The sequence below is a fragment of the Chionomys nivalis genome, chromosome 6 (genome assembly GCF_950005125.1).
Source record: "Chionomys nivalis chromosome 6, mChiNiv1.1, whole genome shotgun sequence".
Lineage (NCBI taxonomy): Eukaryota > Metazoa > Chordata > Mammalia > Rodentia > Cricetidae > Chionomys > Chionomys nivalis.
In genome coordinates this window covers 36299674-36325621 of record NC_080091.1, presented here as the reverse complement: position 1 = coordinate 36325621, position 25948 = coordinate 36299674, and the positions used below count along the sequence as shown (strand labels likewise).

Below are 25948 nucleotides of genomic sequence, written 5' to 3'. Positions count from 1 at the left end.
AGGGCTAGTGTCTGTGTGCTTTAACAGTTGAAGAGGAACATGATGAGCAACTTCTGCAGTAGACCATCTTAGTGTTTCAGCTCTCAAATTCTTCCCTCCTCCTATACTGTGGTCCAGAAAAGGTTTCTGCATCTAGACTCTATTTTAATGGTTTCCAGTAAAGTATATGCTCTCTCGGAAGGTCACACACACAACTGCTCTAAGTTCCTAAATATGCTTGAGTGAGCAGAATTCAGAGCAACAAGGAGCACATCATACCATCAAACCATTCCACAGCAGCCTTGGCAGTTGGCGGATCTTCATAGGACACTGTGGCATCACCTTTAGGCTTTCCTGTCTCCTTATCCAAGTAGATGTGGATCATGGGTTGCCCAGTTCTCTTGTTCATCTACAGATAAAACAATAATTAGGAATGTGACTATAACACCTGAGCCTTAAAGAAGTTCATAGTTACAGGGCGGTGGCGGTGTACTCCTTTAATCCTAGCACTCGGGAGACAAAAGATAGGTGGATCTTTGTAAATTCAAGGCCAGCCTGGTCTACGGACTGAGTTCCTGACTACACATATTAACCCTGTACCAAAACAAAACAAGCCAAACATTCACACACATAAATTGGTGACAAGCATTTCGGTCTTTTTTTGGGGGTGTGTGGTGGATATTTTTCTAGACAGGGTTTTTCTGTGTAGCCCTCGTGGGATTAAAGGCGTGTGCTGTCATTGCTGACCAAACATTTTTATCTCATTGAGCCATCTTTGACAGTATTAAGACTTAAAAATAAAATTCTATGTATGTGTGAGCCTTCAGAGGCCAGCACAGGGTGTCAGATCCCTTGGAACTTAAGTCATGGTCGTGGCTCACCATGTGCGTGCTGGAAACTGAACATGGTAAGGCAGCAAGTGCTCTTCATTACTTAGCTATGATGCAAACTGGGATAGTTGCTCATGCCTATAATCTCAGTACTCAGAAGGGTGAGACAGAAGGATCATCACTGGTTCCAGGTAAGACTGGGCAACAGGGGGTGGGACACTGTTTCAGAAATCCTAAAATTATACATGTGTCAGTCAATACCATTTTTTGTTTTCGTGACAGGGTTTCTGTCTACCCCTGGCAGTCCTGGGACTGCTCTGTAGACCAGGCTGGCCTCCCAAGAGGCCACTGCCTGGCAATCAATACCATTTTTAAAAAACACAGAAAAGAATGCAGCAAAATAGTCATATAAACAAAACGCCATTTAAAAAAGGTTTTATAGCCCAGAATGCCTGCATGTATGCACGTGTACCTCATGTATACAAATAATCACAGAATCCAGCAGAGGATGTCAGATCCCCTGGAACTGCAGTTACATAGGATTGTTGAGTGCTGGGACTTGGGAAGGACAGCAAATGCTCTTTAATTGTTAAATCATCTACCCAGCCCAAAATGAATGAGCATTCTACCTGTGAATGTCAGCATACTATTTATGTGCTGGATCCCTTGAGACTGGAGTTACAGACAACTGTGAGCTGTCACGTGGGTGCTGAGAACTGAACCTAGGTCCTCCTGAAAAGGAACCAGTGCTCTTGACTCCTAAGCAATCTCTCCAGTCCCACAATCTTTATTATAACAAAACCGATGGCAAATTACTGACTTAACCAGAGTTAATTATTAACCCAATTAATACTAGAACTATATGTGCGCATACACATGCATGTATCTATCAGTCTGTCTCCATACAGCCCCGCCCCAAACAGCTGGCTGGATGGTGTTAGAGTACACTTTTAATCCCAGTACTCAGGAGGCAGAGACAGGCGGATCTCTGTGAGTTTGAGTTCAAGGCCGGCCTGGTCCATAAAGTGACTTTTAGGACAGCTAGGACGGTTACACAGAAAAACCCTGTCCTGAAAAATCAACCAACCAACCACACAGAGACTGACAAGCTGGCTCAACAGGTAAAGGTGCATATTGCCAAGTCAACCAGAGTTGATCTCTAACATGGTGGAGAATTCACTGATTTACAAGTCATCCTTTTATCTCCATATACACATTGAGATACACTTTTAAATACAACAAACTAAACAGAAGTAATCAAAAGACCCCCTGCCTCCCAGAATCTCCCTGTGAAGCCATGCCTGACCCCTGCCTCTGGAGTGCTGGGGTTAGAAGCATATGTCACCACACCTGGCTAATAATCAACATCTCAAACATAAAATTTGGACTTTCACTTTTGCCCAGAGTGGATAGGACAACAGAAAATATAACAGCATATGGTGAATGTCTGTGTATGCATAAACATAGAGAACATGGGGTATTCTTGCAAAGGACCTGTGTTCAATTTACAGTACTGATGCCAGACTTTGCAACTGCTGGTAGCTCCACTTTCACCAAAGATACCCTCTTCTAGCCTTCTTGGGCGCATCTACATGCATTCAATTCAGAGACAAACACTCAGAGATGTTATAGATGGGGTTAAACCTGTACTGCAGACTGGACAGCAACTGTGCAAAGAGGGCTGATCAGACAACTGACACATGTACCAATCCCTGCATCCCACAAAGGGGAAGGAAGACATGATTCTCAAATTGACCTCTGACCTCTAGAGATATTCTGTGGATCGTGTATATATACTCCCACATTTACACAAACATATGCATCTTAACTGCAAAGACAGATAATGCAGAAGAACCTATTTTCCTGGCTATGGAGACTCAGAACAAAGCTGTCGGACAAATCAACCAAGTGTCATGTCACAACAGGCCTGTAAACAGGAAAAAGGAAAAGAAGTCAACAAAGAGCAGATCTGATAGCTAACAATATTTAAACCAAGAACTTCTAGTCCAGCCAGGTGTAGTAGCAATGTGCTTTTAATCCTAGCTCTGGGGAAGAAACAGGCAGGATTATCAGCCTGGTTTACATGGCCAGCTTCATGTCACCCATCTTTAAAAAACAAAAACAAAAAAACAAGCCATGGCGCCAGGGAGTTAGTGGTGCACGCCTTTATTCCCAGCACTCAGGAGGCAAAGGCAGGTGGATCTCTGTGAGTTCCAGGCCAGCCTGATCTACAAAAGTTAGTTCCAGGGCAGTTAGGACTATTATACAGAGAAACCTTGTCTTGAAAAACCAAAAAACAAACCAACGACAACAAAAATCAAAGCAACCTATAAAGAACTTCTAGTCACCAAAAGAATACAAGTACATGAACAAGATAGAGGCTGAAAGAAGGTACTTCCAACAGACAAGGATTAGCACTCAATCTATACAGGGCTAGAGTTGGTGTATTAGTTAAGAGCACTGGCTGCTCTTTTAGAGCAGTTGGCTTCAATTCCCAGCACCCACATCGCAGCTCACAACTGTAAGTCCAGTTCCAGGGATATGTCACCTTTCTTCTTTCCTCTGAGAGTACCAGACATGCACACACAGACAAAACACTTATAAAATAATAAGTCAATCTTTTTGCTGCTGTTATTTTTGAGATAGGGTCTCACTATGCAGAACAGGCTGGTCTTGAACTCATAGAAATCTACCTGTCTTTGCCTCCAGAGAGCTGGGATTAAAGGTATGTCACCATAGCTAGGCAGGGCTGGCTCACACATTTAATCCCAGCACTCAGGAGGCAGAAGCAGAATGATCTCTGTGAGTTTGAGGCCAGCCTGCCTACTCTTCAGAGCAAGTTCCAGGATTGCCAGGGCTGTTACACAGAGAGACCCTGTTGTGTGTGTATGGGGGCAGGGACGGGGACACATACCCCAAGAGGGATCACCACACTTGCCCTAATTTACTAGTGTATTATATTTTCAGAATTTGGCTGCTTAATAGGAATGTGAAATAAAACATTATTGAAACTACATATTTTAGAGATGAAAATAAAATTTAAGTCTAAGGATGAACTCAATTGTTATATGCCAAATAATTAAAGAATATATCTAAATCAGGTGTGTGGTACACACCTTTAATCCCAGTACTAGGAAGGCAGAAACATGTGGCACTCTGTGAGTTCCAGGCCAGCTGGAGCTTCATCGTGAGACTCTGCCTTAAAACAAAATCAAAATTCATAAAATTCTAAATGTTTGTTTTAGTTGTTAAATTCCATCTGCGACTGGGTTTGTCTGAGCACTCCAGACTTGCCTTGAACTCACACATCCTAGCAAACCTTCAATTCTTATTGAAAAAAAAAATCTGTATAAATAAAAATTGTAAAAAAAAAAATCTGTAAGCATTTAAATGCCTCTAGGTATCACACAATTTATTCCTAGTGTTTGTATAAGCATTTGAACAATTAATAATTTGAAACCATGTCTCCAAGTAATTAACTATTCAGGGAATATTAAGAAAAACCTATGTTACATAGAAACCCTGTCTCGAAAAACCAAAAAAAAAAAAGAAAAAAAAAGAAAAAAAAAAGAAAAACCTATGTTTACTTTTTTCCTCAACAGAAAACAAGTTTATTTTTAAATTAAAAAACAAACAACAAAACAGCAGATTTAGTAAAAGAAGCAACAGCTGCTTAGCATTTTTCATCTATAAAAACTGGCTAAAGGTGGCGCAGTAGTACCAGACTATAAACCCGGCACTTGGAAGGTGGAGGCAGAAAGATAAGGCTCTTCTGTAATACGAGAGAACTTGTTCTGGGGGGAGGGGAGGGGAGAGGGGGGAGGGGGAGGAGACGACAACAGTAACAACATTCCCCCTCCAACAGAAACCCAGCTAACAGGAGAAGAAGCTATTTATTTTTGCAGCCTTAAGGGCCTTGTGCATTATATTATGTATATCAGGCAAGCGTTCCATCACTGGGCTATAGCTCTCAGGTCTTAACACAGGGTCTTACACCACATAGTGTTTTAAGGAGTAAACTACAATGTACCTATCTATCGACAAAAGAGTCAGGGAACTTCATCAACAATTCTTGGTATGGTTTTGCTATTTCAAACATGTCTTGTTGGCTCAATTTCTGCTGGATCACTTGACCTTGACACTTACCTTGACAACCCCACATTGCTTAAAGAAGTCTGCCAGATCATCCAGGGTTACATTGTCATTTAAACCTTGCACATAAATTGCACTGTTGTCAGAATCTTCATCAGGATCTATAGGAAGGCCTTCCAGAGAAAATAAAATAAAGTAGAATTACTGCCCTGTATTAATGGTGGCTTCTTCTTTTGGGGGGGAGAGATAAGCTGACCTCAAACTGCTAATTCTCTTTTTTCAAACTCACCCCATCAGGAGCTAATAGGGACTTCTTAAGCAACTGAACATTATTATCAAACAATATTCATAACAAAAGCAAGAGAACTACCAATCATACTGATAGTAAGATGGAAATTTTTAGTTACTTTAAAACAACTGTAAAAGGAAGCCCCAAGTTGTCTTTGCCAAGAATGGCATCAGTCTACAAGGCTACTGAACTCACTCTCTCTCTTTGGCAAGGCTGCTGAACTCTTATTTCTATGGCATTTACTCAAAACAGCACAAAGAAAAAAAAAAAGGGGGGGGGGGAGGCCAGAGAGATGGCTCAGTGGTTAAGAGCATTGCCTGCTCTTCCAAAGGTCCTGAGTTCAATTTCCAGCAACCACATGGTGGCTTACAACCATCTGTAAAGAGGTCTGGCGCCCTCTTCTGGCCTTCACGCATACAGAATATTGTATACATTTAAAAAAAAAAACAAAAACAAACAAAAAAACAACACAAAGTTCAAGAATTCAAAGTTACCTAGATCAAGATCTGGTCCTTCATCCATGGGTCCTGCCAACCAGGAAAAGATCATATAAGATATTATTAGTGCAAGCCTTGCAAGCTACAAATCTTACAAACACACACAGCTATCTACTACACCACCATTTGATGGGGGACTCATTAATTCAAAATGACCCGCACTGCTAAAATGGAGCAGTGCCCCTTTAGCGTTTGTGAAGTTTGCTAGGGTTTCTTTTTCCTTTGCTCGTTTGTTTCTAAACCATTAACCAAATACACTCTTAATGCTTTATGTGCCAAATTAGTGTTAAATTAAAGCCAAACCTTTCCTCCACATAAACCAAATTAAAGCTGTACTCTCCCCCATATTATAGAAGCAGTTGCTCAATACTTCAAGTTACCCTTTGTTTTGTAACCATAGGTTAACCTTATAACCCCTAAGACAATGCCGGCAGTACCCATTAGTCTCTTTTGTATAGATCATTTTTAAACCACTTATGAAACTAGTAAAAATTATAGTTTTCTAAAAACTGACTGTATTTTTTTTTAAACACTATCCATGGTAATACTCAAAAACTTACCACCAGGCTTATTGAAGCCACCTCGCTCTCCAGCGCTGCTGGGGGGATAAACGAAGAAATGAAGGCCTTTCCCTTTAAAAGCCAGTACCGCTCTGAGCCTTGCGGGGGCTCGTGGGGAAGAAGGGCACTGGCTAAACACATCTCCAAACAATGCATCTCTCTCATCTTGTCACTATGCCTTTCTTCAGGGCAGCTCGCTCAAATTTCTTTAATATACAACCTTGCTTGTTTGATTGGACACACCAGTGTGGCTGATTTCTTTCATGTCAGGGGCTGGTATTAATAGTGCAATACTTGGCAAATTAAGGAAGGAAAAAAAACCCCTGGACCCAAACACCCACCCCATCAGCTGAAACACCAGGGAGCTTGGTGTAGAACTGTGAAGGCAGAGACAATTGCTGTGATGAACCTTTCCAAGTTCATAAAGGTGCACCCTCAACCTCTCCCAAGGGAGAGCCAAATGAGGCCCTAGGCTTCCTAACAAGTAACAGTATAATAGAGCAGGAGACAACCACATTAAATGTCTATAACACACATCAGAGGACGCATCCAGCCAATCTTCAGCATAAAGCCATACAGTCCAGGGCCCTAATGGATTCAACAGTTACTGTGAAAGGAGAATTTACAACAAATACCAAGGCTCAGCGGACTGGGGGTGCAACTTTATAGACATACCAGTTAAGAAGACTATGGCAATATATACACTATAATACAGAGAGGAGAGGGAAGATGAGTTGTCGGGTTTTTTTGGGGAGAGGAGAAGGCAGTATTTTCTAAAGTTAAAAAAGGTAGCTTCCCAGTGGGAAGACCTGACGTTTTCTTAACCAGTATTGCACCTTTAATACCTAAATATACAATTAATTTCAAGCTGTTGCATGCAGCTTTCCTTCTCTTTTAAAAGTACACACCATAAAATGTTCTCTCTCTTCAAACACAAAGTTTACACTTTAATGTTACACAATTCTAGAGTATTATACCTCCTCTGGTTCATTACCAAACAACAAGTATGCAGTTACCAAAGTTACAGAAGGATTCCATTTATACAATGAATACATTTTGTTTAAAATATTCTATGTATATTTTTCCTCTCCATATGGACACCGTGTCTAGTCCCACTTTTCATTATGCTGCCGGCTGAGTACTGAGTACGGGTACTTTTTAAGTATTGAAGTGTATACAAGGCTCTCACTTTGTAACCTGTAGCATATAAATGCGACAAAGCATGTTAAAAAGTTTCCACGTTTAACAGCCATTGAAAATATCAAAATACTGAGGCAATGAAAAAGGGCATGTTAACAACATTGAGCGCCTTACCTGGAGCAGACACTGAAAACCATCACCACACCACAATAAAAAAAGGGAAAGGGAACTGCCCCGTGTCCTGTCCTCACAGGATCCAACAGACTGCTTCACAGTCTGTTAAAAACCTATGGGGTAGGCCATGGTCTCTTCTATGGCTCCAGGAGAGACTTCTCATCCAGAAAGATGGGCCCCTCTAATAGTAGTCTAACAGAGTCAGTAGAATCATTACTTCTGGAGTATTAAGATGAATAAACTTCAAATTGCTTTCGCAATTGAAAAATACTAAGAATTCTAGGTGATTTGAGACGTGATGATAGTAATTTCAAGTGTCTATGTCTATTTTAAAACATCCATAAAGACGTGAAACCTTTATAATGGAATGATATCCAAATCGGAAGACCAATTTTTACTTTGTCAAATTATTCATAAAAATTTGCATGTTATGAAATAGCTTTTTCCAATAAAGATTTCACTTAAGACTTTATTAAAGTTATGCAGAATAAACGAAACATTAACTATCTTTCAGCAGTATAGAAATTTGCTAGTACGTGAATAGGTCAAATTCATCGTTTTGAAGTTTGTTTCTATAAAAAAAGAATTGCTAGCTTTTCTTTGAAGTTACCCCAATCAAATTTATACTCACTAAACATTCTGCATAACTTTTTTACTAGTTTATATAGGGACAGAACACACACATAACTAAATCTGGATTATGTTAACCACTAACATCATACCTCACCTTCATCAAAGTATAGACACCAGAAAGGAATGAGGGATGGAAGGAGGGAGGGAAGGGAAGGCAGAGGCAGCAGGGTCACGTTACTGATCTAAACAGTTTTCTAAACCAGATCGTGGCATCAATCACAATGGTCAAACCAATTTAGACTTTTAAAATCTCCAATAGGGAGCGATGCTACACTCATACACATTTCTCTGTAAAAAGGTTATTAGACTGTTCTGTGCTCCAACTCAGGCCATGGTTTAAGAGTTACGGGGCCAGTCTTCATCATGTTCAACAATTCTGGGTACAAACACTGGAAAACAGCTGCTTCCTTTTTCTGCAGTACATACACCAGGTATTTTAAGACAACCGTTCAAAGTTCACTAGTTAAAACCTAGGTTGTTAGATGGTTGTGTGTGTTCCATCCCAAATCTATAACCCAAAGAGGTTCTCACCTCTCAACACCATGAAGGGGACTGAAAGCTCTAGTTTCAAAGCCATTATTTGTTTACCCCAACCCAACAAAGGTTACTGGCAGGGGAAAAAAAAAGCAAACTGCCACTTAAATGACATTTCCATGTTTTAGAAGATAGCTTGACCTCAACAATTGTCCATGGAAATGTGGAATAAATTTCTTATGTCTTTCAGTCCCTTCTTCCCATTGAAAATCCTATGGATGAAGCAAAATTAGGTAAAAGGAGAAAAGGTTTGCTCTTACCCCATTCCACCGCGTCCTCCTCCCCGCCCACCTCTGCTCATGCCTCCACGATCAAATCCCCCTCTTCCCCTGCCCCGGTTATCAGGGCCACTCATGCTCCGGTTCTCTCCTGGTCCGGAAAATCCTCCAGACTCCTGCCCATAAACACCCATGCTACTGGGGTGGTCCTGTCGGAATGAACCTGAAGAAAAGAGTCACATCTGTAAGTCACGGACATTTATACCACTGCCTGACATCTTTTCTCTTGGAATCATGATCCCCTCAATTGTAAGCACTGTATATGTACTACACTGGAAGTACTTCTACCAGAAGGCTCCCTTAAAGAACTATTGACTCAACAAGGCTAACACATTCTTGTACACCCAGGCTATAATAAACTACTTCCAAAGGGAAAAGGTGTCTTGGAAAAAAACCACATTCACAGGTTTGGGTCTCCAAAAGCAGTTTCTTTGCACTACCCTCCAGAAACAAAAGTAGAGCTGGGTTGTCTAGGACTCTGAGTCATATAGCAAGGAGCCTTCTTAGTCATTCCAGTCAAAAAGCAGAGATGAAACAAAAGGGACAGCCAGGGCTACCCAGAAAATCTGTCCCCTAAAATAAAACAAAGCCAAAAAAAGCAACAAGTGAGGCAGAAATCAAATAGTTAATAAAGATACTTTTGGGTTTTAGTTACTTCTCCAAATATAAGTATAAGCACAGGGACTCCATGGTAGAGGTAGAACTTGTTTTTAAGACCCTGGGCTAAAACCTCAGCAGAAAAAGAAAAAAAAAAGAAAAAAAAAGAAAAAAAAATCAGTTTCACCCCAATCATATCCTAAAGTTTTAAAAATTCCTCCCAACTACAGTAAGGACTCTGTTCCTCTGCTTTAGGGATTCACACAAAGGATTCACACAAAAATCAAAATATACAGATTTTACTTGGCTATCAGAAACCCCAGTAGCCCTCTACAGCTACCTTTCCACTCTTAATGATTTGGGGTAGGTCCTAAAGAATGCCAGCCCTACTTGCTGAGACAGCCCACCCTGCTGACTGAATCCTAATGGGGCACCTAGACTATTCTCCAGGATGTTATGCCTCATACGCATACCCTTGACCCCAGAAGCAAACAGTGGTAATAAACAGCCCCCATTTTCAGAAACTCTAAGCACAAGCACTCATATTTATTTCTCTCTCTTAGCAACTCACTCTGCTGCCCGTAGCTGCTGCTCTGTTGGCTATATTGACTTGGAGCCTGGCTGTAGGATCCAGTCTGAGGGGGGTAACTAGTGGGAGGCTGCTGCCCATAGCTGCTTTGTTGACCATAGCTACTCTGCTGTCCATAGCTGCTCGGTTGCCCATAGGTGTTCTGCTGAGAGTAACTGCTCTGATCGTAACTAGTTGGCTGTGAAGAGGAGTAGCTGAAAGAAAAGAAAAAAAAAGTTTTCAGAAAGGCATGTTATTTTCCCCAAGACTCCGAATACAAGACATTCATGGGTACCCTAATAGTGACTTTTTTCATTGTCATGAGTCTCACAGTTTGTGTAGCCCAGGCTACTCTTCCACCTATACACAACGTTTCTGCCTTAACTTCATGAATGCTGGTATGCTTCACTGTATCTGGCCATGGCAACATTTTTGTATTTATAATAACAAAGCTTTAAATGGAAGAGAGAAAATTAAAACAACCCATGTATGTTCTGAGCTGCAGTTTAGAGCTCCCATTTAAAACAATATTTATTTTGAACTATATTTAAGGCAAATCCAGGAGTTCAGATGGGCAGAATATGTTGTATATGTGCCCTTAGAAACAACTAATGCAATGAAAAATGACACTGAAAGTAAGGACAAAGACTCAAGTGAGGTATTCGGTTCCAAGAATGCCTTCCTTTCTTTTTGTAGCACCAAGGCTCTGAATTAGAGCCTCATACACTAGGCAAGAATTTTCTACTCCAGTCATCTAATAAGCTGAGTGGTGACTATGATGTTCTGAGTCATGGTTTTATGGTACAGTGTGAACATGTGCGTATGCCACTCCTAAAATGCCAGTTTTTCCTTCAGACTCAAAATTGCTTTGTTATAGTTTCAATCTTTTAAACATCCTTAGAAGTCTAGGAATAAACCTTAGGTCGTTATATCAAAGATGTTGTATCAAAGTCTCTGTGAAACTACCCAGCAAGTAATCTATATATCTATACATACAATTAAAAATAAAACAAAACTTAGCTGGGCAGTGGGGGCACAAACCTGTTCCAGAACTTGTGAGGCAGAGGCAGGAGGATTTCTGAATGAGGCCAGCCTGATATACAGAGCGAATTCCAGGATAGCTAGAGCTACTCACAGCAACCCAAAACCAACCAACCAAAATACACACACACACAACTAACCTCAAACCAAACCCTTAAAAGACTCTCCAAAGCCAGACTTAGTGATACGCCTTTAATTCTAGCACTTGAGAGACAGGCAGAACTGAGTTTGAGGCCAGCCTGATCTACAGAGCAAATTCCTGAAAAGCCAAGGCAACATAGAGAAATGCTGTCTAGAAAGAAAAAAAAGAAACAAAAAACCCAATGCTCAATGAAGCATAAATATGTGCATTTGTTACACCTTTCCACAGCTGTTAAAATGCACGTCTACGCACACCAGTTCAACTTTCCAGAGCAACTGTTTTTAACGTGACAGGTATGGGCCTCCTTTCCAAGAAGAGTTATAAACCCTGCCCATTGGACTGACTGGAGAGATGGTTCAGAGGTTCAGAGAACTGGTTGCTCTTCCAGAGGTCCTGACTTCAATTCCCAGCAAACCACATGGCTTACACCATCTGTATGTAATGAAATCTGGTGCCCTCTTAGGGCAGAACACTGTATATATAATAAATAAATCTTAATAACAAGAAAACCTGCCCACTTCTGGTCCTTGTAGTATTCAATGTGTTAACCTATGAAATAGATGATCAGGAACTATTTTAGCAAATTACCCTTTAAAGACTCAATTCTGCCAATTCATCTGACGTTTACTTCAAATGAGACACAAGTCAGAAAACTTCAAGTTTTCCTTATTTTAAAGAAACCAAAATTGGACAGTGTAGCTACGGTGGTTAATTTAATACAGAATAAGATAACAGAGTTTGAGCTGGAGTAGTTCAAAGGTAGAACACCTGCCCAGCATGAACAAGACCCTGGATTCTCTCCCCAGCACTGCAATGGGTAGCGGGGAGGGCTTGTCCCTACTTTACCCATGGTGACTGTATTTGAGAAGACAGTTTCTATGGTTCTATGAAGATCGTTTCAAACATTTCTGTTTCTCACACTTCTAAGTAAATTGCAAGAGCAAAAATTAAGTTTTTGGTCAGTATTTAGAGAATAGTTATTAAGATAGATCCCAGACACCACTATAGGAACCCAAAACTGAGGTATGAATATTAACTATTATGAAGTCAAGAATTATGAGAGAGTCAGAAAACAAATCTTACCTAAGGAAGCCAATGCTAGGTGGTTAACAACCTGAAAAGAAATACCTGTCTTGTTATGTTATTTACTGGCCATAAAGGAGAGACTGACCTGGTAGGAGGATAGGATGGAGGTGCGGTGACTGGCTGCATGGGGTAGCTCCCAGGTACCTGGGGATAACTGTAGTTACTCTGTCCATATCCTAGGCTGGGCTGGTTATAACCCCCTGTGCTAGATTGAGGTTGACTAGTCTCAGCGGGCTTGTTACCATCCTGTGGTCTAAAAGGAGAAATAAAATAGTCAGACTTAGTTTCAATGACCCCCAAGCCCCAGGTTAAGAACCCTACAGTTCTGTGAGCAATAGGAAACATAAAGACCAAGCTTGAAAAAAGAAAATAAACCCACTATCAGTCCATCAGTATTTGCTGGAAGAGAACACTAAGGGAAATGAACAGTGTACTTCATTTGTTTTGTACCTTTTGGGGGTGGGAGGCTATTTATTTTTCAATACAGGTTTCTCTGTGTAGACCAGGCTGTCCTGGAACTCAAAGAGATCCACCTGCCTCTGCTCCCAAGTGCTGGGATTAAAGGTGTGCGCCACTACACCCGGCTGGACTTCATTCCATTTGTAGTATTAGTAGTTACTTAGGGACTTTCATCATGTTATATCGAGTAAGTAATGGAGGGAGGAAAGAAGAAAACACTTTTCTTTTTTAAAGTGAACTTCTGAAGATAAGAAATTTGAACAATGTAAACTGAAGTTTAATTTGTAAGGTCACAGCATCATACATTTTGAGTATCTGTGGGTTTGAACCACTTATTTACTAGAAACAGATCAGAAAAGAAACTTTCTAACTTGGGCTGCTGTAAATTCACTTAACCTTCCACAGCAGTCTCTAAGACAGGGACAGGGATGCACCTCCCATCCCATGCTCAGATTAACTAACTCAGGACCCCCAATTCCTCAAGGCCCCAGTAGTTTACACCGAGGCAGTAGCTATCTCAAGCAGAGCCCAAATCAGCAGGTGGACCAGGGAAGATGCAAAAGTACTGGTTTCTTCACTGAGATGAAATGGGTTGTAAAGTTTTAAGGTTCCTCTTTCCAGTGAGAAAGGGATAACGACTGTTGATCAAAAGACAGCTAGCTATTCTTAAAGGTAGCCAGCTCAGAAAACTTAGCTTGGGAGTGGGACACAAAACGATGATCTATCAAAACCCAACTGATACACAAGTAGCATATTCCACTGTGGCTTGGATATACAAACCACTGCATGAGAGCATCACATGGGACGTTGTACATCTAATAAAATTCTGTAATACCTAAGTCAATTGCAATGGGACCTTCTAGGGACCAGCTGGTTAAATATATAACTACTGTACAGGCTGTCTATTGGATATCAACTACGAGTGGCTCTGATTACTCACTGTGCATTTTAGAAGTAATTTCACGAGTGTTTGCCAGAGCTAATGTCTTACCTCTACAGCAGATAAAAAGTCTAGGTTACAAGTTGATCTCGTTTATTCCCTAAAAAGTCTTCATTCAAATCAGAATTCAGTGTTCCTTCAAGACTGTATGCAGAAGCCACCTAAGTGCATTGTCTAAAGCAAAGACCTGAAATCTTCTGTTAAGTAATAATATACACCACTTATCTACCAACCAGCTATGGAGTATGAACTTTATTGGACTCTTAATATTTACCACATAGCTGGGTACCCATGAATTTATTTGTCTATGATTTTCGGTCCAAATCACTACACCATATGGAAGAAATTATGCTTCAACGGAGGCAGTAATTCTTTCTAGACATGGAAATATCCTTTACTGATAACTGGATCATATACTACTTCTGACTCACGTGTAACCCACCCATCCTATCAACTACTGCATTATTTCCTAAAGGAAAAGGAGTTACCAATTTACAGGGTTAATAAACCAAAGATAAGTATCAAAAGTATAATTCTATTGGTAGTTAAATAATGTGGGAAAACATACTCACTTTTTTTGTGTTTAGAAAAGTAAAACAGTCTCCTCCTTCCCCTAAAGTAAGTTCTGAAACCAGGCAACTGACAGACCTCATTTTTGGTCCCCAGACAGCACCATTTCTTTACCAGAATACCTGTTTGCTGTGCTCCAGCACCCTGACTGCTGTAAAGACTGTGAGAACAGTCAATACCCAGGGTATGTGAAGAGCCATCAGAGGGAACTAAGTCATGGACAGTCTAAGTGTACAGAGTTACTCTTTCCTTCATATCCAAAGCTGACATATCAGAGGAATATGCAACTATTGCCTTACCTTGTAGGTGCAGTGGCTGCTGGCTGCTGGCCATAGGCTGGGTAGGCAGGCTGGGTGCCATATGCAGACTGAGCTGCATAAGAGGCCTGGGTTGTGGTGACTGTAGCAGTGGTGGTGTCATAAGCACCAGTGCCATATCCTTGGACAGGCTGGCTGTAGGCCTGAGGGGCAGTTGGAGTGGTATAACCTACAACAAAGAGAATCGAATCAGACTCAAGAATCAGACTCCAGGTCCTTCTCGTCAAGAGTGCTACTCAAACAACTCATATACTGCTTAAAGGAGTGTTTAAATCACTGTTTTTATTACATCCATTTTTTTTTTAAATTAAGTGTGTGCACATGGGAGCTCACCACGACACATGTGTGGAAGCAAAAGACAAATCTTGGGAGTTGGTTCTCTCCTTCCACTACATGGATTCTGGTCATCAGGTTTGGTGGCCAGTGCCCTTATCCACTGAGCTATCTCACTGACCCAAAAAATTTAAAGTCTTAAGTACTGTTTTTTAGAAACTCATTCATTCATGCATGTATGTGTTTTGCCTACATGCCTGTCTGTGCAAGTGTGTCGGAAAATTGAACCCTGGTCATAAATGCTGAACAATCTCTTTAGCTGTTTTTGTTGTTGTTGTTTTAGTAATGTATTACTTCATCTCTTTTCAAACTGTTATCTACAAGAGAGGTAAAGTGTGCTTTTTTGTTGGTGGTGTTTTAATATGGGGTCTCATGCAGCCTAGGCTGTTCTTCGAGCAGAAGATATCCTTCTAAACCCCCCAACCCCAAGTCTCCGGCCTTGGGACTACAGACACACCATACCTAGTTTATTGGTGCTGGGGAACACAGGGATCCATGTATGTTAGGCAAGCACTCTACCAACTATGCTACATTTCCTACCTCAAGACAGAATACTCTATAAAAATCCGTTGCCATGGAGAACAGGCTTCTTTCTACCCCCATGAAAATGGACTTGACAGAAGACAGTGCTGTTTTTATTTCTCTGATTATAGACCCATCTTACTAGCAGATTTCCTGAACAAGTTTCTCAACTAATTGAAAAAGAAACAGACAAACCCACTCAAAACAAGAAATAAAATGCTCCAGAACAGGAGGTAAAAAGCAAATGATTTAACACTTAAAAATAGCTACGTAATAGTCATCAGGTACTAGATTATGCACTAAAATCTACCGTTTTAATGGCAGTATATTACATAAGCTTAAAGTATCACAACCTTTCCTGGTACTGGATCTTTGTTTCTTCATAATCAACAGGCTCCAGTAAATGATGCACTTTAAAAGCTCAGTCCAGATGCCAGGATTCTCATCTGAAGAACCCTATTCTGCTAGGCGGTAGTGGCGCACGCCTTTAATCCCAGCACTCAGTAGGCAGAGATCTCTATGAGTTCAAGGCCAGCCTGGTCTAAAAGAGCTAGTTCCAGGACCGGCTCCAAAGCTATAAACAAACCCTGTCTTGAAAACCCAAAACAAAAACAACAAAAAAAACCCCAACAACAACAACCACACACACAAAAAAACCAAACCCAAAACAAAACTCAAAAAGAAACCCCATTCTTACTAATGTTAAAAATGATTTCTGTGACCAACATTGCGGGATCACAAATACCAAACCAGCCTGGCCTACAAAGGAGAACATAGCAAAAAAAAACCAAACAAACAAACCTTCAAAAAACCCTTAGCAAACAACCCCCCCAAGAAAACAAAAACAAGAGTTTTAACACTTAAAAAAAAAAATCTCGAACTAAGACTACTTAATTTACTTTATATTTAGGACTAGCCAAGAAAGTATCCAAAAACCAAACCAAAACAACCTACAAAAACAAAGACAACACCAAAAACTGAGGTAGTATCATTAAACTGTCCATGCTTGCTTACTGTAATCCTTTCTTTTCTACCTCAACTGACAGACTTCTGGGATTACAGACATAAACAACCATGACCAGCTTCAACTTACTTTTATTTCTTTGAAGCAGGGTCTCACTATGTAGCCCAGGCTGTCCTTGAACTCAGACAGGAGCCTGTCTCTTGTTTTCCAAGTACTGGGATTAAATTAATTAAAGGTGGCACCACCATCTGATTCAACTCTTTTAATCTAACGGTATCATTTTTTTTGTAGCATGAAATCCTTTCTTCTTAAACATCTTAAAAAAAAAAAAACCTCTAAAATTATATACAAAGACAGTAGTTTCCTGTCTAAACTGGTGAAAGCCACTAAAATATATTTTATAAAAGAGCCCCAAACACTTTTAAGATCACCTGAAATGGCACTGTTTTCTTTTGTAGTAATAGAAATAGAAAGAACCCAGAGCTTCACACACATACTAGGGAAGAAAAGTACCACTGAGCCTTGTGTCGTGGGGATAATCCTTTTGTACACTGTGAAGATGTTGCCGCTGTTTTACCTTGCCTGCCTAGGCACATTTTGATTGGTTTAATAAAGAGCCAAACGGCCAACAGTTAGGCAGGGAAGGATAGGCGGGATATGCGGGAAGAGATAGGAACTCTGGGGAGAAGTAGGATTTGCCAGTCAGACACAGAAGAAGTGGGACGAACAGCACTAAGCAGAGGTTAACAAGCTATGTGGTAGAATGTAGATTTAACAAACGGGTTAAATTTTAAGAACTACTTGGGAACAAACCTAAGGCAAGACTAAGCTTTTATAATTAGTAAGAAGTTTTCATGTCATTATCTGGGAGCTGGTGGTCCAAAGAAAATCTAACTACAGTCCTATGTATTTTAAAGTTCTTAGCAAAGTTCTAAAGTTAACCATTTAAACTACAACAGAAGTCCACCTATTCAATTACTCTTTATACGATTTCTCCTTACATGATAATAAGACCCACAAAAGTTCAACAAAAACCAGACTGATCAAGACAGTAACTTATGTCTCAGATCTGCAGAGTAAGAGCCTGTATAATATTGCTATTAAGAAATGGCAATAAATAAAATAGCAATGTTATATTAGTACTAGATACCAGGTTAATAAGTAATCTTTTGATTAATCTGTAGTACCTACATAAACACCCAAGCAAAATAAACAAAAATCCATAAAATGACAAGACACTAACAGCACATCTGTGTGTTTCTGTCAGTGAAAAAGGTGGTAAGAAACATTGTACAAAATTTTGTTTACACTGAACAGTAGAAAAAAACCCCATAGCTTAAGAATTGTTTGAATCATGTAAGTGAGATGCAAATATATAGTACCTTTCTTCTGGAGCTTCATTTAGAATCCTATAAGAGAACAGTGTATTTCTATGCATTCCCTTAGATAGTTATTCACTAACTTTTATGTGTAAAGGCAATATGGGGTTCAGAAAAATATGCCTGGATTCAGCTTCCTACCCACTGGTTCTTACAGCCTAAAAGCAGTTGGCAGGAGTAAGTGAAGTATGAGAGGTAACTTAGAATCACTTACCATGCAATAGCCTGCCTGGCTCACTAAAGCCACCGCTTTCTGCTTACAGTACTCTATAGTTTCTGGGCTCACAATCAGGACTAGACTTTCTATTATGCTTAAAATCACTTTGTTACAACCCTGTTAAATGGCTTAGGGATAGAAAAGGCTAAACCTAAATCATGTTCTCAAATCTACAGCTTTAGCTTCAGTTCTCATCACACCTCCACTAGGTTAGATACACACTTCCATCCAAAGACAGAAGTTAAGATAGTTAGCAAATTCTTCCCATGAAATCCATGACAGTGAACTAAATGCTACATATTTCCCCTTTAATTCAGAGTTTAAATAGTTGGAAGATAAAGTCTTTATATCTCCAACACTGTATCACAAAGCAAAATATGCCAAAGCAAAAATATGATCACTTTTCATATATCCCATATAATGACTCTTAGACCAGCTTTCTTTTTTTAGTGTCCTGGAATCTTATTTTATGTTTAAAACACACTATGTCTTAAAAAAAATTCATAACACTTTTAACAGAAAACGGATTAAAATAATCTGTAACACTTAAAACAGAAAATAAAATGTGCCTGTGCTATACAACGGACAAACATGTACATGCAGGGTGGTAGTCCGTTCCTTAAATAAATCTAATCATGCAATCTAGCTTTCAGGGAGCAGGGAAAATCAGTCGGAGTAATACCTTTGGGAAGGCAAATGACTTTAACAAAGGATTGACCAAAGTTAAGTCCAATAGTACAAAACCTTCCCCCAATGATAGAAGGGCATGGATCTGCAAATGGCACCTGAAGCAGCCTTTTTCATTAGCACCTTTTGTGTGATGTTAGAAAGTCTGAGTTTAAACAAATGAAACACCTAAGGGTTAACATTACAGGGTTAGACAAGATGGAAAGCATTTCCCATGCAAGAATGAGCAGGATAGTCAAACCTGTACTGGTCCCTTCTACTGTGGAAAGCACAAAACAAAAAGTAGAGGGCACACTATCAGATGAAGCAAACAGATGTGAAAACCATTTTGTTTTTCCTTGAGACAGGGTTTCTCTGTGTAATAGCCCTAGCTGTCCTGGAACTCACTCTGTAGACCAGGCTGGCTTCGAACTCACAGAGATCCACTTGCCTCTGCCTCCCGAGTGCTGGGATTAAAGGCGTGCGCCACCATGCCCAACAACCATTTCGATTTTTAAGCAGCTCAGTTTAAGAAGGCTAAATCCTTAGGATTAGCACAATCTTTCACAGTAGTCCCATTTTGTTGTATATTATACAGGATATAAAGTTTTAATTTCTTTTGGAACTTATTCCACCCACACTCTACTGAAATACAGCCCTCAAGGAGAATTTAAGGGCAAGGAAAAAAAAACCAAAAACATTTCCTAAAAGATCCCCAGATGTCAACACATGAACCAGAATATATACCTAAAAGAATACCCTTCATTATCAGCAAATACCCTCGACATTATCACCAAGTCTCTTTAAGGCTGGCCTTACCAGTGGGAGGCTGTCCATAAGAAGTCGCATATGCTGTCTGCCCGTAGGTGGCAGTGCTCTGAGCCTGGGTATAGCTGACATCAGTAGGCTGTCCATAGGTTCCATAGCTTTGTTGCCCATATGCCTGCTCCAAAGAAAAACATGTAGTTTTGTAAGAGAATTTTGTATTTTAGCGAAATACAAACTGATTTATTATTAGTTCATAAACTGGAGAAACAAGTAGAAAATACTGCTTTCTGGAAAAAAATTATAAAAATAAGACAAATCTTAAAAATTCTGAGTGTTCAGAGGCAGGCAGATCTCGAGTTTGAAGTCAGCTTGGTCTACAAAGTTCCAGGATAGCCAGGACTGTTAAACAGATAGACCTTGTCTTGAAAATACAAAAATAAGTAAATGGTATACATTCATGTTTTAGTAAATCTAGAAATAAATAATTAGGTACTGAGTGATGGTGGAGTATGCCTTTAATCCCAGCACTCATGAGGCACAGGTAGATAATCTCTGTGAGTCTGAGGCCAGCCTGGTCTACAAGAGCTAGTTCCAGGACAGCCAGGGCTGTTACACAGAGAAACCCTGTCTTGAAAAACCCAAAATAAACAAAAGAATAGGCAAAGTCTCAGTTAACTGAGCTTAGCAAAATGCTCTCAAGAGCAATACAGGCGCAGGTATGTAACTGACAGCACAAAATGAACATCAAGAAAGATAATGAAGGATCAGAAAGCATCCTGCCATATTTGAGAGCCAGATTTTCAACATAATATGAAAATAAACGCTCTTAACCCTATTTCAAGAAATTGAGGCCGGGCGGTGGTGGCGCACGCCTTTAATCCCAGCACTTGGGAGGCAGAGGCAGGCGGATCTCTGTGAGTTCGAGACCAGCCTGGTCTACAAGAGCTAGTTCCAGGACAGGCTCCAAAACCACAGAGAAACCCTGTCTCGAAAAACCAAAAAAAAAAAAAAAAAAAAAAAAAAAAAAAATGAACCAGAACAGTTTTTATGAATGTTAGTTTATCAAAATTACTGATTTTAAACATAGACATCAATAATACCTAAAACCAGATAAGGAATAACTTGTTTTTTTTTCAGATACTAATGTTATTTTATAAACTTATTTGAAAGATCAATTAAATGTGAAACATGACTTCCAAGTTTCCATGGCAGTTTATATCAACTTCTTAGCAGATCATTCCAGAATTAGAGGGTTTTTTTTGGGGGGGAGGAGACAGTTTTACTGTTTAGTTTTGTCCTGGAACTTGCTATGTAAACCAGGCTGGCCTCAAATTCAGAGGTCCACCTGCCTTTGCCTCCCCATATTGGGATTAAAGGCTTGTGCTACATGCCCAGCTGAGATAATTAAATCTTGAAAATATAAACAATATATACTTTCTAGAATCTGTTACCCTTGGCATTTTGAAGTGTTGGTGGCTGAAGTCAGCATATCACACATTCTACCAATGAAATAGTCTCCTACCTCCTGGTCAATCCTATACTACTCCCCCAAATATTTCTGCAGTGCTGGTACACAATCTACCACTGAACTCCAGCTGAGAAGTATTTAATTACTTAATCTGACTGGTGGAAGGCAGCATATGTACATATCATGCATGGTGTATATGCAAAGGCCAGAGAACAATTTAGAATTTGGTTCTTTCCCTCGTATGTGGAACTTGGGGGAATCAAACTCAGGCTGGGTGGCAAGCTCTTTTCCCTCAAGGAGCTATTTCTCTTGCCCCTGGCCTATGTTTTTACACAGACTTACATATTGGCAAAAGCCGAGGAATAGTAATTTTAAAAGCTGACTCCAGTAGTCAATGTGCAACTACTCGCAAGTTATATAATAACTATATATATATATAATTTTCTCATCTACAAAAGGTCAAAAGATGATCTTCCTCTGAAGAACTGCAATGATGACTAAATTAAGCATAATAAAATATATAGACGAGACCAAGACTACAGTGAAATGCTTATTTTGAGCCTAGAAATAAAAAAAAGGCCTATTTTCAATTTTAAAATGGTTTCATTTACAACAAACCCTTATTGTAAGATTAAAGTTACCAAGTTTTTAAAGATTAGATAATACCACTACTAGTTACTTGCATATAATTTTTAAAAAAGATCTGCTAGCTACTGTTTTAGTGGTCAACTGAAACATCTTTTTGTTGTTGTTGTCTTTTTTTGAGACAGGGTTTCTCTGTGTAGCCCTGGCTGTCCTGGAACTCACTCTGTAGACCAGGCTGGCCTCGAACTCAGAGATTGGCTTCCCGAGTGCTGAGATTAAAGGCATGTGCTACTATAGCCTAGCTAAACTGAAACATCTTTATTGAAAATATAACTACACATCCTTGTCTTTGGGATTACCTGGGTGGTCTGTGCATATCCTTGAGTTGGCTGGGCGGTGTAAGCACTGTAGCTGCAAAAAGAATTAAACACGAGAATTGAATACAGAATATCTGACTGTGCGACTATATCCTTTATAGTTACAAAAGGCCTCATACTCTAAAACATTAAATGTGGACAAAGTACTGTTGCAGAAGGCTGACTTACCCCTGCTGGGCTGCAGCTTGGCTGTAGGTACTGTAATCTAGAAGAAACAAGAAAAAAAATTATTAGTATAGACAAGGAACAGTAGACAAGAGGAATAATTCAGGCAGCAAAAGTTAATTCTTTAAATTGTTTAGAGTGAAACTATATGTAGACACAGGTCACGGCACATCTCATTTCTCAACACCAAACCAATTAAGTTAAGTCAGTTAAATGCACAAAGTCTGAATATGGTGCTAACTAATGAGGTCAAGATCACTTGAGTTGGCAGAGATACCTTGCATATCCTGCATACTCCCATGACCATAACCCATATCAACCACCAGCTATCAATTCAAACACATTGATATCTCAAGGCTAATAAAAACTAAGACCACAAAACAGGATCAACTTTACAATCATAAAAAAGGACCCCCACAAAAGTATTAGAATCCACGCCACTCCCGTGCCTTTCTGCTTTTCTAGACAGGGTTTCTCTGTGTAGCCCTGGTAGTCCTGGAACTCACTCTGTAGACCATGGTGGCCTCAGGCTCAGGGATTCAGCTGCCCCCTCCCACTAAAAGCATGCAGCACCATGCCCAGCATTTTTGTTTTTGAAACAGGGTCTCTCTAAATAAGCTCAAACTCCGATCCACCTGCCTCTGCCTGCCTCCCCAGGGCTGGGATTACAGAAATGAGCTACTATGTCCAGCTCCTATCAATCAGTCTATCACTTTAGTAAGACCACCACAATTCCCTCTAACATTACAGTGAAACAATGACAAAAAATACAACAGCTATTAAATCTAAAAGGGGCATGTTATCAGAGATCTATCTTCACAGTAATGAAAAAACTAGAAACCCCAGGGAGGCCAAGGTAAAGGATGGAGTACATCCTGGTTGGAACACATGCATATTCTCACGACTATAAGGTGACACCTGTGGATGCCCTGGGTTCCAACTCCAACAGCATGCACACACAACTGAAGCAAGGTTAACAGAATCCTAGAAATTGGCAAGGATGAGAAAGCACTTAATAGGCCTAGGGGGAAAAAATTATTCTAGGCTCACTATCGTCATTTCCAAAAAACTTGAAATTATTTCAACCTAAAAAAGCCACAAATTTTCTTCTCTCTAAGTCCAGCTATCATTTTCTTTCTCATATGTAATTTATACTATATCAAAAGGAATTAGCTTGGTGAGGTGTCATATGCTTTTAATGTCAGCACTCAGGAAGCAGAGGCATGTGGGTTTGAGTTTTAGGCCAGCATGGTCTACATAGTGAGTGTGTTCCAGCACAGCCAGAACTATGAAAGACCCTGTCTCAAAAACATCAAAAAGGGACTAAATTCAGTCTATACAGGTATCAAGTGATGAAAATAAATGCTTAAATTTTTAAAGCACCGCCGGGCGATGGTGGCGCACGCCTTTAATCCCAGCACTCGGGAGGCAGAGGCAGGTGGATCTCTGTGAGTTCAAGACCAGCCTGGTCTACAGAGCTAGTTCCAGGACAGACTCCAAAGCCACAGAGAAACCCTGTCTCGAAAAACCAAAAAAAAAAAAAAAAATTTAAAGCACCACTGAATTAAAGTTCTGCAAGTTTGGGGGCATTTTTTTTAAAAGGCAGAGCAATTTTTTTTTTGTTTTGTTTTTCTTTCCATTTTTTGAGACAGGGTTTCTCTGTAGCTTTGGAGCCTGTCCTGGAACTAGCTCCCTTAGACCAAGCTGGCTTTAAACTCACAGAGAGGACATAACAGGGTTTCTCTGTATAACTGTTCTCTGGCTGTCCTGGAACTTGCTTTGCAGACCAGGCTGGTCCTGAACTCTGCCTGCCTCTGCAGTTTGAGGTTGGCCTCAAACTCAGATCCACCTGCCTCTGCTTCCCAACTGTTAGGATTAAAGGCCTGTGCCACTATTACCCAGTGAGCAAATATTTTCAAATAATTCTACCTAATTATTTCCCCTTTATAAAAATACATATCTTCTTTGGTGTTCAAAGTCAGCACTGCCATTAAGAGAGAACAAAAGGGTCCTTTCTTTTCCAATCAGAAAGCAGTCAGTTCCTAATCCAAAAGCAACAGTTGACATCTTTATAGAGGGGATCTTCCCCACTCCATGCAATCCAAGGCATGCTTCACAATATCCTGGCCAAGAGTACTTTCCTGAACCCATCTCTTAAAAGCTGACTTTCTTTCTACCTTTTTGCACCTCATGTGACCATTTCTCTCCTCTAGACCCTTAATTTCAGAGCCTGCTTATCAATGTCATCAGTAAGCTGTCCAAAAGATACCTACAACGAAAAAAGAAATGTTCAACAAAATCCTATTGCTTTTCTGAGACAGGATCTGACTACTTAGCTGGCAGACCAAGCTAGCTTCAAACTTGCTACAGACCCTATACCGCTCTCTCTACAATTTAAATGCCGAGAATTACAGGTGTGTGCCACCGTGCCTACTAGTTACCTTTTTTGTTTGTTTTTTTTCAAGACAGGGTCTCAATATGTAGCTCTGGCTGTCCTGGAACTCACTACATAGACCAGCCTGATCTTGAACTCTGCCTGCCTCTGCTCCCCAAATTGTAGGATTAAACTATGGCTATTTGTCACATTCTTTATATGAAATAAAAAATTGTAAAATACCTCCTTCCATGTAGTGTTTGTAAAACACCCCAACAAAGCATGTAAACCCAAATATTGAAACCTTCATTTTGTTGAGGTTTCTATGTAAAAAATGATTTTGAGTTACTGGCATTAAGCTCAATGTTTACAAAAGACTTACACAAGAGCAGTTATGTAAAATTGGCAAAGCTGATACAGAACAGCTAACCACCTCAGATCAGCATGAAACCAGAGGATTTGGTGGGCTAAGAGAAGCAACCCCCAACTCATGTTTATCTACTTAACAGCACACAAACCTCCTACTGTCTCAAACATGACACTGAAACAATGGCCAGATAATTTAACAATCGAAAAACCATGCCAGGCGGTGGTGGCACACGCCTTTAATCCCAGCACTTGGGAGGCAGAGGCAGGCGGATCTCTGTGAGTTCGAGACCAGCCTGGTCTACAAGAGCTAGTTCCAGGACAGGGTCCAAAACCACAGAGAAACCCTGTCTCGAAAAACCAAAAAAAAAAAAAAAAAAAAAAGAAAGAAAAAGAAAAACCATGCCCAACTATACAGTGAAAGAAGCAGATAAAGGGTATGATGGGTGGGGAGGGCTCAAGAATGCTGGCAACATTATTACTTCTTGTTCTGACAGTAGTTATTTGGGTACTGTAATTCTGCTTTATTGAACATACTCTGTAGGCACTATTCCACAAGACGTAGATGAGCGGGAAAACCATTATTTCCTAAGGCAGTGGCTTACAACTCAGGGTAGTCATTAGCCAAGCTGTAGAGATTTGGAGGTTTAGGCTACATAATGTATTAAAGTCAGCAAGGGAGATTTCCTGATACCCAAAAGCTTTAAGGACTGAAGAGCTCAAGAAAACTTTTTTCCCCCAAGACAAGGTTCCTCTGTGTAGCCCTGGCTATGGAACTCACTCTCTCACTCTGTAAGACCAGGTTGGCCTTGATCTGCTACCTCTGCTGGAACTAAAGGTGTGTGCCACCAGGCATCAAGAAAACTTTAGCTAAACTATTTTTCAGGAAAGGACACTAAGTCCTAAATAAGTTCCCTCAGCAAGGGCAGGACTATGGGTATAGCAGAGCATGTTTTGTTTTGTTTTTTTTAAAAAAAAAAACTTTATTTAACTTTATTTCATGCGCATTGGTATAATAAGGATGTCAGAGTCTCTGGA

General features: G+C 40.1%; 1 protein-coding gene across 4 annotated transcripts in view; it reads right to left on the bottom strand.

Annotated features, from left to right (window-relative positions):
- Positions 1-25948, bottom strand: part of Ewsr1 (EWS RNA binding protein 1) — a 30204-nt gene that overhangs the window by 2543 nt on the left and 1713 nt on the right. The window contains exons 2-13 of one of the 4 annotated variants that reach the window (XM_057773074.1): positions 22174-22210; positions 21988-22039; positions 19627-19750; positions 19070-19087; positions 14709-14895; positions 12526-12693; positions 10175-10386; positions 8989-9169; positions 6248-6282; positions 5685-5717; positions 4956-5074; positions 259-388 (exon numbers count right to left, since the gene is read on the bottom strand). In XM_057773074.1, coding sequence (XP_057629057.1) covers positions 259-388; positions 4956-5074; positions 5685-5717; positions 6248-6282; positions 8989-9169; positions 10175-10386; positions 12526-12693; positions 14709-14895; positions 19070-19087; positions 19627-19750; positions 21988-22039; positions 22174-22210 — 1296 coding nt within the window. Of the gene's footprint in view, positions 1-258; positions 389-4955; positions 5075-5684; positions 5718-6247; positions 6283-8988; positions 9170-10174; positions 10387-12525; positions 12694-14708; positions 14896-19069; positions 19088-19626; positions 19751-21987; positions 22040-22173; positions 22211-25948 lie in introns of those variants that run through there. The other 3 variants (XM_057773075.1, XM_057773076.1, XM_057773077.1) reach the window with 3 other exon arrangements.